This window comes from Rhineura floridana, chromosome 6, assembly GCF_030035675.1.
Source record: "Rhineura floridana isolate rRhiFlo1 chromosome 6, rRhiFlo1.hap2, whole genome shotgun sequence".
In the NCBI taxonomy this organism is placed as follows: Eukaryota; Metazoa; Chordata; class Lepidosauria; order Squamata; family Rhineuridae; genus Rhineura; species Rhineura floridana.
Genome location: NC_084485.1, coordinates 146,860,539 through 146,874,805, shown reverse-complemented (window position 1 = coordinate 146,874,805; position 14,267 = coordinate 146,860,539). Strand labels below are relative to the sequence as shown.

The following is a 14,267-nucleotide window of genomic DNA, read 5'->3' as shown; positions in this document are numbered from 1 at the left end:
ACACTTAACCTACTGTTTGCTTGCTCTAAATCCCCTCCAAACAGCTTATGTCCCCAAGAGATTTAAATGCATATTTGCTCTTGAAATTGTGTTTTCAAACCCTGGAAGTGGGGGCAAAGCCACATTGTGATCTGGAGTGGGAGAACAGTAGACTGAAAAAGGATAAAGCACCCCCTCTCCTCCGCTGTTTCTCTTATCTAAATTTCCTTCTCTTGTGGGGGCTTCTTTTTTATTTATTTTTTAATAAAGGCATTGTTACACATCTGAGTATATAGCATGTTGTTTGCCCCTAGCAGTGAAGGTTTTTTAATCCACCCTTATTTTATGTTTGCCCAGGTACCAGTGATTGCGATCTTGGGGTCTGGTGGTGGGTTTCGTGCCACAGTAGGGTTTGCTGGGGTGATGAAAGCACTGTATGAATCTGGAATTTTAGACTGTGCAACATATGTCGCTGGCTTGTCTGGATCCACATGGTATGTTTTTTTTGTGTCATCTTAATTTTCTTATATAGTAACTTTCCTCAAATTTCATTCTTTCTCTTTTTTTAAAATAATTTTTATTCAAATTTTTCAAAAGACAAACAAAACAAAGTAAAAAAACATAACAATACAACAAAAAAAATAAAAATAAAATAGTTGACTTCCGATTTGTCGCAGATCAGCTATGAGTATATAATATACATCAAACCTGTCCCTTAATATATACATACAGGATCACTTTTCTCCATAGGCTATCTTAGTTAATCGTCAAATCCCAATATCATCATTTTATTTTATTTTAAAATAAAAAAAATAAAAATTTCATTCTTTCTCGATGTGTGTATTTGTTTGGTGCAAAAAGGTGCAATAGTTTTGAACAAGAACTACCTGGCTTCCTTGTCTGCTGGTTTTGTTATTCAGGTTGCAGGAATGCAGAAGCAAGTCCACTTTCAGTTCATAGTCGTAGGAGTGTCTGGCTTGTGCTTCTTGCTCCTTCCAGTGCTTTGATTCTATGATTCTAAAATGCTTTTAGAATCAATGAAATCTTGCAACATAGGTTTTTCAAATTACACTTTCTGATGAAACTGAAACCTACAAAACTAAGTTTGCCCCAATTCCTGTATTTTATAGTATATGGTTTTGCCTACCAGCTTGAATCATCCAGAGGATGCAGCTAAAATTTCAGATTTTTCTCTTAGTTCTAAAACATCTTAAACAACTGCAGAAAATGCTTTCAAAAGTTCTGCTTAGTAACTGTAAAAGCACTTTGTTGTTGCCATTGCATTCATTTTGCTGGGATCTCTTCAGTAAATATAGATATGATGAGTATGGATTAGGGATGGTTGCTCATATATATTGAGAAAGATTGCTGTAGGTTTTGAGGGGCAGGTTTCCATAAGCAAAGCAGCGATGAGAAAAAAAGGCCCCAACTCCTCCCCCCTCACTACTAGATTTGTCCTTGTCACTGGAATTTAGCTTAAGTTAAACAGCAACAGCACATTACCTGTTGACCCAGCTTTATGTTATGCTAAGCCAAATCTTAGCTTAGTGCAAATGTGCAGACACCTGGAGATGAGGTTACAATGAGGAAAGAGCTTAACCATGAGCCTCAGTGCAAACAACATGCTAAGATGAACCTTGGCTTAGTGCAGCATGGCAGCAAAAAGATCTGGGGAAGAGAAAAGCAACTGTGAGGTTCTCCCCAGGGCTTGCACATCTGTGCTAAGCCCAGGGTTGGTTTAGTGTGATGTGTGAACCAATGTTTTGTCTGCAATTGGACATAACACTAAATACCGGTTTAATGTTACAAGAAAGATCCTAGCTTTTTTGAGGTTCACAACCTCTGCTCTCTTCCTCTGGTTACAGCTGCAAGGAAAGTGGAAGCTTCCACTTTCATTTTCAATTAACCACCATTTGATCTTACCCTAAACTGTGGTTAATCATAACTAAGGTTAATGAAAACAAAATTGGTTCATGAAGTAAGGTTGGCATTTTCCCACTAATTATAGTTAAGATTAACCACATAATCATGTGCATAGCATGGCAAGGTGCAAATCATCAAAAATACATAACTGGAGGAGCCACAGCTCAGTGGAATGTCCTACGTTCAATCGCTGGATCCTCCTCCTCCTCATTATTATTATTTAGTTTTTTTAAAAATAAAAAATAAGGTGCTGGTACTCATATATTAAGACCCTCCGTGGCGCAGAGCAGTAAGCAGTGGTAACGCAGCTGAAGCTCTGCTCACGGCCGGAGTTCAATTCCAACGGAAGGAGGAAGTCGAATCTCCGGTAAAAAGGGTCGAGGTCCACTCAGCCTTCCATCTATCCGTGGTCAGTAAAATGAGTACCCAGCATATGCTGGGGGGTAAAGAAAGGCTGGGGAAGGAACTGGCAATCCCACCCCATATATACGGTCTGCCTAGTAAACGTCGCAAGATGTCACCCTAAGAGTCGGAAACGACTCGCACTTTAAGTGTGGGGACACCTTTACCTTTACCTTTCATGTGTGCCAGTACAAAATGCCTGCCACGGACAGCAAAAAAATGAGTGCCGGTACTCCGTTCCATTGAGTACTATCACAAAAAAAGCCCTGTTAACAACCAAAAACAGTTAAACACAAAGTGGGCACCCATGGCAGAGACCTATTCATCCAGCTGGAAAAGCTTGTTTGAAAGAAAAAAAATGTCTTCAGTTGTTTCTGGAAAGTGCAGATAGTGGGCATCTGTTGAATCTCAACAGGAATGTTGTTCCATAGAACAGGGGCAGCCACGCTGAAAGCTCTGCTCCCAGTTACTATGGAACAGGCTTGTGATATCAATTAAAATGGTCCAGTAGCAAGTGTCCTTTGTCGAAGACCTTTGAGAGGCACTGCCAGTCATAGTAGACAAGACTGTGCTAGATGGACATATTGTCTTACTGGTAGAAGGCAATTTCCCATGTTCTCAGTGAAAAAGCTGAACAGTTTTCAGCATAAAACATAGACACATTGTGTGTTATCATTTCAGTCCCGCATACACACACATGTTGAGGATCTTGTGAATGTCATGGGACTAAATTATATTTACTGAGAAACTTTTTATTTTTTAATCTTACAGGTATATGTCAACATTGTTCTCTCATCCAGATTTCCCAGTAAAAGGACCAAAGGAAATAAACAAAGAGTTGAGAAATAGCGTCAGTCACAATCCATTAAAGCTGCTTACTCCTCAGAAAGTCAAGCGATACATTGAAGCATTATGGAAAAAGAAGAGGTCTGGGCAGCCTGTTACATTTACAGATATCTTTGGAATGTTGATTGGAGAAACACTCGTCCAAAATGTAAGTTTCTATTCAGATGACTTTGAAAGCTGTGGAAATAAATCCTAGAGAGAGAGATGAGCAATACTGTAGTGCTGTCAAAAATCCTATGGTAGCTACGTCTAATAGATTGCTTTTGTTTTGCATCAGTAAATCTGTCTGTGGTTTGGAACTGTGATTTCAAGTATTGTATTATCAGTTTTTCCTTGATTCTGTCTCGCAAGAGCGTGGACTGAATGACTGAGTGAACCATCATCATCCATGTTTCACTTTTCCCTCTGTTAGGCAAACTCATGGTTATTCCAGATGAATTTTAGTGGCGATGAAGAGGACTTAAAATCTAAAAACACTGACATTTATGGCTTGTGTAACACAGTCTCTGCAGCTTACATAGACTGTTGCATAATGTTAGTTGTTTCCTTATGGAATTCCATATGGGCAGATTAACAGTTTGTCAGAGGACGGGTGGAGTGCTCTGTCTATGCCCAGTATAGACATCCAGCAGGCTGCTAGAGGAGAGAAGCCTCCTTCTCTGCACCTAGCTTAGAAAATACAGTGCTCTACCTTCTTTAGTCAGCCCCTGCAAGCGTATAAGAAGTGTTTGCAAGCTAGTAACATTTGGGGGCTTTTTTACAGGGTTAATTTAAAGTAGAAAGGTACTCAAATACCATAAAAAAGAGACCTGCAGAGATATCTTGAGTTCACTCTGTTTCAGTCTGTGTCAAATTTATCTAATAAGAACCATTGGTCTTCACAGAACTACAAACAATCACGTTTTCAGTCCTCTTATGTTCCTGTTAACTACAGTGACTAGTTGCAGGTATAACGCTTAACCAAGCTTAGTGCTAATCATGATGCATTGCCTAAATTCCAATTCAGATCTTTGATATACTGTGAAAACATAGCATAGTTTGCTAAGCTAACCTCACCTGCAGTAGGTGTGCATAGAGTTATGCCAATGAGACCATGGCTATTTATTTATTTATTTATTTAATTTAATTTATATACCGCCCTAAGCCCGAAGGCTCTCTGGGCGGTGTATAAAAAGATAAAAAACAAGCAATATATAAATACAATAAATACAATAAATCAAGAAAACAAAACAAACAATAAAAGAACCAAACAACATCCAAAAATACAAATAATGATGAAAATACCATTAAAACACACATTAAAATGCCTGGGAGTATAAAAAGGTTTTCACCTGGTGCCGAAAAGATAGTAGCGTCGGCGCCAGGCGCACCTCATCGGGAAGGCTGTTCCACAGTTCGGGGCCACCACAGAAAAGGCCCTGGTTCTAGTCACCACCCTCCGAGCTTCTCGATGGGATGGCACTCGGAGGAGTGCCTTAGATGTTGAGCGCAGTGTCCGGGTAGGTTCATATTGGGAGAGGCGGTCCACCAGGTATTGCGGTCCCATGCCGTGTAGGGCTTTATAGGTCAAAACCAGCACTTTGAATCTAGCCCGGAAACAAACAGGAAGCCAGTGCAGACGGGCCAGAACAGGTGTTATATGAGCGGACCTTCTGGTCCGCGTCAGCAATCTGGCCGCTGCATTCTGGACTAGTTGTAGTTTCCGAACAGTCTTCAAGGGCAGCCCAACATAGAGCGCATTGCAGTAGTCCAGTCTAGAAGTTACCAGAGCATGAACAACTGAGGCGAGGTCGTCACTGTCCAGATAGGGACGTAGCTGGGCTACCAGGCGAAGATGGTAGAAAGCATTCCGTGTCACCGAGGCCACTTGGGCCTCAAGTGACAAGGAAGGATCAAAAAGAACCCCCAAGCTACGCACCTGTTCCTTCAAGGGGAGTGTAACCCCATCAAGAACAGGATAAACATCCTCCATCTGGGCAGAGAAGGCACTTTACAACAGCGTCTCGGTCTTGTCTGGATTGAGCTTCAGTCTGTTAGCTCCCATCCAGTCCATTATCGCGGCCAGGCAGCGGTTTAGCACGTTAACAGCCTCACCTGAAGAGGATGAAAAGGAGAAATAGAGCTGCGTGTCATCAGCGTACTGATGGCAACACACCCCAAAACTCCTGATGACCGCACCCAGCGGCTTCATGTAGATGTTGAAAAGCATGGGGGACAGTACCGATCCCTGCGGGACTCCACAATGGAGAGTCCAGGGCATCGAGCAGTGTTCCCCAAGCACTACCTTCTGGTGGCGACCCACCAAGTAGGAGCGGAGCCACTGCCAAGCAGTACCCCCAACTCCCAACTCCATGAGTCTTCCCAGAAGGATACCATGGTCGATGGTATCAAAAGCAGCTGAGAGATCAAGGAGAATCAACAGAGTCACACTCCCCCTGTCCCTCTCCCGACAAAGGTCATCATACAGGGCGACCAAGGCTGTTTCGGTGCCAAAACCGGGCCTGAAACCGGATTGAAATGGATCAAGATAATCAGTGTCATCCAAGAGCCCCTGGAGCTGGCCGGCAACCACCCGTTCTAGCACCTTGCCCAGGAACCTTCGCCACAGGTCTATAATTGTTCAGGTTATCTGGGTCCAAAGAGGGTTTCTTCAGGAGCGGTCTCACAACCGCCTCTTTTAGGCAGTCAGGGACCACTCCCTCTCTCAGAGAGGCGTTTATTATCTCCTTGGCCCAGCCAGCGGTTCCGGTCCTGCCAGCTTTCACCAGCCAAGAGGGGCAAGGGTCCAGCACAGATGTGGTCGCCTGCACCAGTCCAAGGATCTTGTCAACATCCTCAAGCTGTGCAAACTGAAACTCATCCAATAAACAAGGACAAGACCGTGTTCTGGATGCTTCATTAGATCCCACTGCCATAATATTGGAGTCTAAGTCCCGGCGAATGCATGCAATCTTATCCTGGAAGTGCCTTGTGAACTCATCACAGCGGGCTACAGATGAATCTATGATGTCCCGAGGGCCAGAATGTAAAAGCCCTCGTACGATTTTAAAGAGCTCTGCCGGGCGGGAGAGAGATGCCTTAATTGTGGCAGCAAAATATCTCTTTTTTGCTGCCCTCACCGCTACTATATACCGCTTAGAAGAGGCTAGAGAGGTTGGAGAGGCCAGGGCGTCTTCCTGAACTCTCTACGAACAGGTGGGGCCAAACACACCCTGCTATTTTGTCTATTGTAATGATAGATAATCACTCTTTTTCCTTAACATCATCACAAATGGTATTGGAGTCAATAAGAGCCCACTCCCCCCCCCAAAGGAGTTTACCAAACCCCTTTGCAACCTGAATGGTTTAAATATTATATTTTCCAGTTGGAACCTTCCTTTTTACTGTTCCTTTTCATCAAAGCTATCATTTTGTGAAAAACTGGCTTTTAGATTCACTGAGACCACAGTTGTATCTGCAAATGTGTATAAGCATCCAGCACTCTCATATAAGCAGCTGGCCAGGCTTAATGGCAACTCTCAGTCAAAGACCTTTAGATGACCACTTTTCTCTGTTCATGGAGTTATATTATGACTTTGAGGGTTGTCCTTGACATTTTCATGGCATAATGTCACTGACTGCCTTCAAAAGAATCAATAAAGTCCACATATTTGATTATGAGCTTCAACATTGATCTCCCAGCGTGTGAGGGAAGCTGGCGCCTCTGTGTGACCTAATGGGATGTATTTATCAAGAGTCTCCAACCGTGTTTGTGTCATATGAGAATGCTACTATTGATGAACAATTAGTGCCACTCCAAGGGAGATTTCCAGTGAGGCAGTACATGCCATCAGAAGCCACAAAGTATGGCGTAAAATTCTGGTTGTGCTGCAGTTCCAAAACATCATATGTTTGTGATGCAAACATTTATGAGGAGAAGAAAGGTGCCCCAACAACGGAATTCTGCTTGGTGCAGAACCTTATGAGTTCTTGGCACTGGATGAAGACTTTTTTTATTGCCCTTGGCCTTTTAGTTTTGGTTATGTTATTGCCATGGAATGTTTTATGATGATCTGATGTATGATTGTTGTTTTAATGTGAGATGGGAAGCCTGTGGCCCTTGAGATGATGTTGCAATCCAACTCCCAACCAGCATGACCAATGGTCAGGAATGATGGGTGCTGTAGTCCAGCAATGTCTGGGGGGGGGTCACAGGTTCCCCATCCCTGTTTTTAATGTTTTACTTTTGATTTAATCAATTATTTCTATTTTGCTAAAGGATTTTAAAACCATCTTTCTGGGCACATTGCCCTCACAAGGTAAAAGCCATAACAAAATGTAATATTACATAAAACCATGACTAAACCTTCACTCCTCTCCTTAAGCAAGGGCATTAACAGTTAATCAACACAGTAGTTAATTAAAAGCTAATTGAAGTAAAAACTTAGTAAGAACGTTCTCAAGGAATAACATGATTGGAACGTATGTATATCCTGGTGGACAGAATTCTACATATTCTGTTTTCTAGCTTCTTGTTGTTTATAAATTGTTTTACAATTGATTCTCGGCCAAGCATTTGAGAAGAGGGTAGGCTTGGCTTTGTTTGAGTTTATCAGTTCACAGTTTTTCTGTAAGTAATTCTCGTGTCATTTGCCTTCTTGAATGATTTTACAAAAGCTATCAGGTACTAGCTGGATCTCCAAATTTATTTATTTATTTATTTCATTAAGCTTATAGACCGCCCCATAGCCGAAGCTCTCTGGGCGGTTCACAAGACAAGAAATAGCAAAGTACAAGACATGTATCAATATAAAACATATAAAAAGTTAAAAATTATTAAAAATTAAAACAATGTCAGCGTATACTAAACATAATTAATTAAATCTAAATCTGTAAATTCTGTCTCCTCTCTTTTTTCCTATAGAGAATGGACACCACTTTGTCAGATATGAAAGAGAAAGTCAACAAAGCACAGGCTGCTCTGCCACTCTTCACATGCCTCCATGTTAAACCTGATGTATCAGAACTGATGTTTGCCGGTAAGTGTTATCACCTTAATTTACATTAAGCTATGCTATGTCTAGCAAGTGTGTTAATATCCACACCTGCATAGAAACAAACCATTTTTTTTTGCTTCTGGAAATGTTTTTATATATTTTGAGTCACCTAGACCCATATGAACAGATTACCTGACACTCTGGGGCAGTGTGGTATTCATGTACCTTCCTATGCATGCAGGCATTATCCCACTGATAAATGGTGGCTAGAACTAGATTTCAAGAGCGCTTTTCTGCAGACAGGTGAGATTGTTAGAGGTTCTTAAGAAATTCTCCCACCTGAATTTCCCTCCAGATTTTGAGACTCCAGATTACCTAGTCTTGCTTCTGGAGCAGGCCAATGTGTTAGCAATCTACCCTTTTTTCATCTTTTTAAAAAAATTCTGGACTTTGTGTTAACAAACTACACCTTGATTATTTTTCTGCATGTTCCATTTGGAAGTTTAGGCAGAGGGGGAGAACCTCATGCCCCTGGGCCAAATGTGGCCATTCGGTCCTCTTTATCTGGCCTTACTGACCCTATTCCACACTCTCCTTGAATGGTTTTGGTTGGCTGGAATGCATGCTTGAATTGTGAAACCTGTTTTGTATACACAATAGTAAGAATAGTCAATTGCTTCACCCACTCTTGCCACTGGCCCCACCCATCCATTTTTATTTTTATTTTGCCTCTGACCCTGCCCAGCCCTGGCTTGTTGTCCCCAGAACATTGGCCATGAGGGAATGTGGCTTTGTTCTCAAAGTCAATTAGACTAAACAGTGTGTCTTGGAAGAGAAGTAATTAGTTCTCCTTTAATGATCTAATCTGTGAATTTTTGGGATAAATCTTGTGTTCCTTCTTGGTAGTTTAGTTTAAAAAACATTGTTTTAAAAACCAATGGTTCAAGATATCAGCCAGCTGAGAACAGTTTTCACAATTTTGGTTCTTTGAGTTCCCATCGTCCATAATACTTTTATTCCGAGTGGGCACTAATCATGCCTAGAACGGCAAGTAATTATTATGAGCCAGACATAATTTAGATTATTTTTGGAAAGCTTTTATGGAGTCACAGAGTTTCAAATGGAAACACATGAACTATTGACTAGAACAAAACAAACTCTACAATGGTATCTGTTGGAGCAATTGGATGCAGGAGAGAGCTTTGGCTAGACTTGGTCACAGACCTGTTTTCACTATTAATTCATAGGTATTTTTTTCCTTATCCCACTCTGTGTAAGTGGCATATATAATTTGCTGAAGGGCTTCCCATAAAAGCATTGTAAACCATTGGAAGAGCGCAGAAAAAGATGAAAAAGGAGGTGTAAGTAGTTGAGGATAGTTGAGAAAATTAGCAGTATCTGCTTGCTAGTGCAAGCAAGAATCTCGCTGAAAATGTTTGAGAGTGGCGAGAAAGGAGGGAGGGAGCACCATTTTAGCTCTAAGCAGGCATAGTACATAGTTTGTTTTCCTTGACCATGCTTTAACCGATACCTCTGAATTTCTTCCTATTGCTTAAGGAATGGTCACAAATTGGCCATTTTGAAGTGAGTTTGCAAACCATGGTTCGTGGTAATTCTGTACAGATTAACTGTGGTTAACTTTTGTTAAGACAGTTTCCTCGCATCTCCAGGCTTTCTGGTTGGGAGGTGATACCCCTGCTAGTCTCTCCCTGTATATGCTTTCTGGGGGAATGGCTTATCTAAGCAAGCTGAAGTATGCTTTGCTTATATGTTTGGGGTCTTACCCAGGATTAAAACCATGACCTTTGATTAAGCCTTACACCTGCATTACAGTCACTAGGAGGATATACATATGTGAAAGGAAAATTCTTACATTCCAACCTCCACAGTTTCTTATTCTGGTACTGATACCAACAATGGTTGTCACAATAAGATGCCTAAGTTGACAGTGATTTTGAATAAAAAATGGATCATCTTGCATAATTACCTGCATGTACTCTCTGTGTTGTATGGTACACAGTATTGGAAAGGGTTTCATTGTGCCTCTTGTGGCTGGTTGTGCTTACCTGCTTTACAATTTGAAAGCCACTGCTTGAATCCATAAGAACTTGCACAGGTTAAGTGTTGCTCTTTCTGCATTGCAACTCACTCTGCAAGATGCTTCTTTCTTAAAACTTCAACTGACACAAGCTGGATTCTGGCCCTACATGAAGAATGCCAAAGGAATGTTTCAGCTACCTTCATGCAGAAGCAGAGCTTGGAAAAGTTACTTTTTTGAACTACAACCCCCATCAGCCCCAACCAATATGGCCACTGGATTGGGCTGATGGGAGTTGTAGTTCAAAAAAGTAACTTTTCCAAGCTCTGTAGAAGCCATAATACTTGTAAACTGTTCCCCATTCAGGAAAAGCCTAGCTGACCAAGAGTCTCCACATTTGCAAAGCAAATACTTCTGGATGGAAGGAAGCATTTTTCAGTGGCCTCCATGGGATGATGTAACACTTCAGCTACCAGAGGGATAGCCCTGGTAGTCTGTTGCAGCAAAAACAAGGCTAACTGATTTATTATGGTGTAAAGCATCAGTGCACTAGAGCCCATTTCATCAGATCCAAATATCTTCATTTAGCGGGTTGAATATTTCAGTTTCCCAAGATACTCTTGCTAACCAAACATTCACCATTTGCCCTTCCCCACTCAGTCCTCAAAGACAGACTCTAGTGTGAAATTTGTGGACTAGAAATTCTACTTATTTTGGACTCATGTTTGGAGCCAGGATTGACTTTAACAGGTATTAAATTAATTAGCATACTGAAGCTAGAAAGATTGTGTTATTACCAATTATTGCTGTTGTGAATGGTCACTGTAATTATCTTGCCTATGTTTAGAGAAACATCACAGACTCTATCTCTTGCATTTTATGGCCCATAGCATTACTGTGTATTCTCTCTCTCTTTCTGTGTTACATAAATAATATGTACTTCAACTGAATATAATGCTTTATGCATCTGAATAGGCTATAGTCCATGAAAGCTTGTGCTACACAACAGCTGTTGTTGTTTTTAAGGTGCCTTAAGACTGTTCAAAGACCCTTGAAAGGTGTGAGATAATGGCTGCAGGCAACAGAACATTGGTTATAAAATTGTTTTGTCCAGATAAACACATTCACGTGATTCTCATTAATGAACATATTCAATGAAGTGTTGCCTCCAATTTAGTTTATTTTTATGTTGGGTTTTCTTTCTTCGAGAGTGCATGTATAATGGCATCTGAATCAAGTGTAAGATGTTCAGTCTTTTTTACTTGTTGGTTTTTGTAATGACTGTTAGGCAGCTGTACTTCTGAAGCATTTCTCCACCCCCATCTTTCAAAAAGATCCAAGTCATCTGTAAGTGTTTTCATATTATGGACACAATCCAGAGTCCATCAAAGGCATAGCAATTAGAAACAGAGGATTCCCATAAGCCAAAAAGAGCTCTTGTTTTTCCACCCACCTCCTCTTCTTACACAGACAGCAAAAGTGGCCATTGGAGGAATGAGAGGTTTATGTATGCCTCTTGTATCCCCACCCAGCCCTTCTCACTTGATCAGCGCAGGTAACTCTTGCTCAAAGGCTGACTAGTATCAAAGTAAGAGAGAGGGCTGGATGAAGATAAGGAAAGCTTACATCAATCTCCAGTTCCTCTAATGAGGAACCTGTAGCCCTCCACGTGTTGCTGAACTATGATCAGGCTGGCTGTCGCTGATAGAAGGTGGATTTCAGTAACATTGAGAGGACCACAGCTTCTCTGCCTCTCCTTAGTTGCTCCCTTAGTTGCCTGTGCTCTCGTGTGTGTATTGTCAGAGTTGGATCATGGGCAGCAATCTGAGGTAAGGTCGGAGCTCTGGGACAAGCCAATAGACAGGGCTGAAGAACAAACCAGATTTAGGGGCAAGCCAGAAGGCAGGACTGAAAAAGAAGCAAGCATACCTGAGTTCAGGAATACCTTCTTACTCAAACAAAGCTCAGCTGGGAAAAAAAAACCCTGTACACCCCTTCCTGCCCAGAAAGATTCATGGGTCAGCCTGGGAGGGCGCAGTCAGTCCAGAAGGTTCTTCACAGAGAGAGCTGCCACCTGGAGTTCAGTGGTTCACCACATGGGGAAAGTAGCCACACAAAGATTCCAGCAGCTCCTGAGATTCTTTGAGAGGCTGCAGTTATACACACAACCACATAGAGCAGTGATTAGCAGTTCCTGACATATGAGAAGGTGGGCGGGTAGGAAATCAGGATTCCATTGAGCCTTGGGAGTCCTTTGCACACATGTCCTCTTCCTTCAGTATATGAAATCCTTCCTAATGGTTTTCTCTGTGCTAACCAGTGCCCTTTTTATTTTTTATTATTATTTACAGATTGGGTGGAATTCAGTCCCTATGAGATTGGGATGGCTAAATATGGTACCTTCATGGCTCCTAATTTGTTTGGCAGTAAATTTTTTATGGGAACAGTAGTGAAAAAATATAAAGAGAACCCCTTGCATTTCTTAATGGGTAAGTAACTGAGTAAATTTTGTCAGAAAATGAATAATAACCAAGCATCTGTCGGTAATTTGAGTTCCAGTTCTGTATTTTAGTGGGGGGTTTCCCCCTAGAATTTTTCTAGTGTTTTCCCCCCCCCCGGACAAACTATGGCAAAACAGTAGGAAATCTGTAGAAAAGATAATCCAGTGCTATCCCCACATAATAGAATGGAGGGGGGGTCAGTTAAAGCTTTAGAGGCTGGGTTGCAACTTTTTGGAATTGATTGTGTTCAATCTAGTAGTCTCATTGGAATTAATAGACTTAAGTTAGTCATGTTCATTAATTTCACTGGATCTGCTCTGAGTATTACTTAGGAAGATGCAATTGTGTATCAGAACTGTGGCCAAAAATAACTACTTGTCTTAACTCCTGGGGATATTTTGTATAGATAGGGGAGCAGTAAGACCACTTGGTTGATGAAAAAAAAAGCTTTCTGTGGGTTTCAGCAACAAGAGAAGGATGACTAGCATCATGTGTGGGTTGTCTTTGACTTCCCCAGTCTAATGGATGAAGCCTAGTGTCTCAAAAGTGTCAACAGGAAGTTTCTGTAGTGTAAAGCTTGACCTCTGATTCTTCAAGCATGTAGCTGCGTTGCACTCATGATGATTGCCCCTCTCATTTATCCCATTCCTGACATCTAGTCTAGTGCAATATTAGGTGCTTTTAAATTAATAAATATTATCGTTGTTTATAATAAACATTAAATAAGATTTCAATTTTTCAGGTGTTTGGGGAAGTGCATTTGCTATATTATTCAACAGAGTCCTTGGAGTTTCCAATTCTCAAAATAAAGGACCCACAATGGAAGAAGAACTAGGTAATGCCATAATAAACATAATATCCTGCAAGAACCACTCTTACATTTTGCATATCCTGTGGTCATTTTTGGCTTTAATTCTAAGGTTGGAACCAGCACTGAGCTGAGCCTGTAAACTCATTGCCAAGTATTGCATCTCTTTAAGATTGCTGTCATATGGCCACTGTGGCCAATGTCTGTCAGCAGTTTGGTTGCTGTGTAGAGTATATTGCAGTAACCCACCTTAGAGGTTACAAGGACGTGTATCCTGATGGCTGGCCAGGTCCTCCTTTCCCAATAAAAGGCACAGCTAGCCCACAAGACAGTTCTTTAAAAAGGCCAGAGATGCACCTGAACATCAAGAAACATAGGTGGATCCAGGAGCACAAGCTGTTCCTTTAGCTGTAGTGAGGCTCTTTCCAGAACAATTCTAATATTTGTTATGTTTATTTCCACCTAGGAGCTCAAGGTGGCATGCCTGGTTCTCCCCCATCCCATTTTATCCTCTGACTTCCTTCAGATGGAAGCTTTGTAGCTCCTGCAGAAAGTTAATCTCTCAGTGGCTACTAGTTATGAGACCTATAGGCAACCTTCATGTTTAGAGGAATGATAATGATAATGGTGATGATGATGATAACAATAAATTGTATTTATTTGCAAAGAACAGGTATGACAGGTCCCTACCTCAAATATGCTAATGTTTATGTTATGGTGCCATAGCCCTATACTACAATAATGCACTATCTATAGCCAGTGTGGTGTAGGGGTTTGTGTGTTGGATTATGATC

General features: G+C 41.3%; 1 protein-coding gene across 6 annotated transcripts in view; it reads left to right on the top strand.

The window, feature by feature from the left end:
* The window catches only part of PLA2G4A (phospholipase A2 group IVA), a 177,558-nt gene that overhangs the window by 134,638 nt on the left and 28,653 nt on the right, over positions 1–14,267 (top strand). For all 6 annotated transcript variants that reach the window (XM_061634012.1, XM_061634009.1, XM_061634010.1 and 3 more), the window contains 5 exons: positions 337–473; positions 3,076–3,298; positions 8,054–8,168; positions 12,516–12,653; positions 13,408–13,500. In XM_061634012.1, coding sequence (XP_061489996.1) covers positions 337–473; positions 3,076–3,298; positions 8,054–8,168; positions 12,516–12,653; positions 13,408–13,500 — 706 coding nt within the window. The remainder of the gene's footprint in view (positions 1–336; positions 474–3,075; positions 3,299–8,053; positions 8,169–12,515; positions 12,654–13,407; positions 13,501–14,267) is intronic.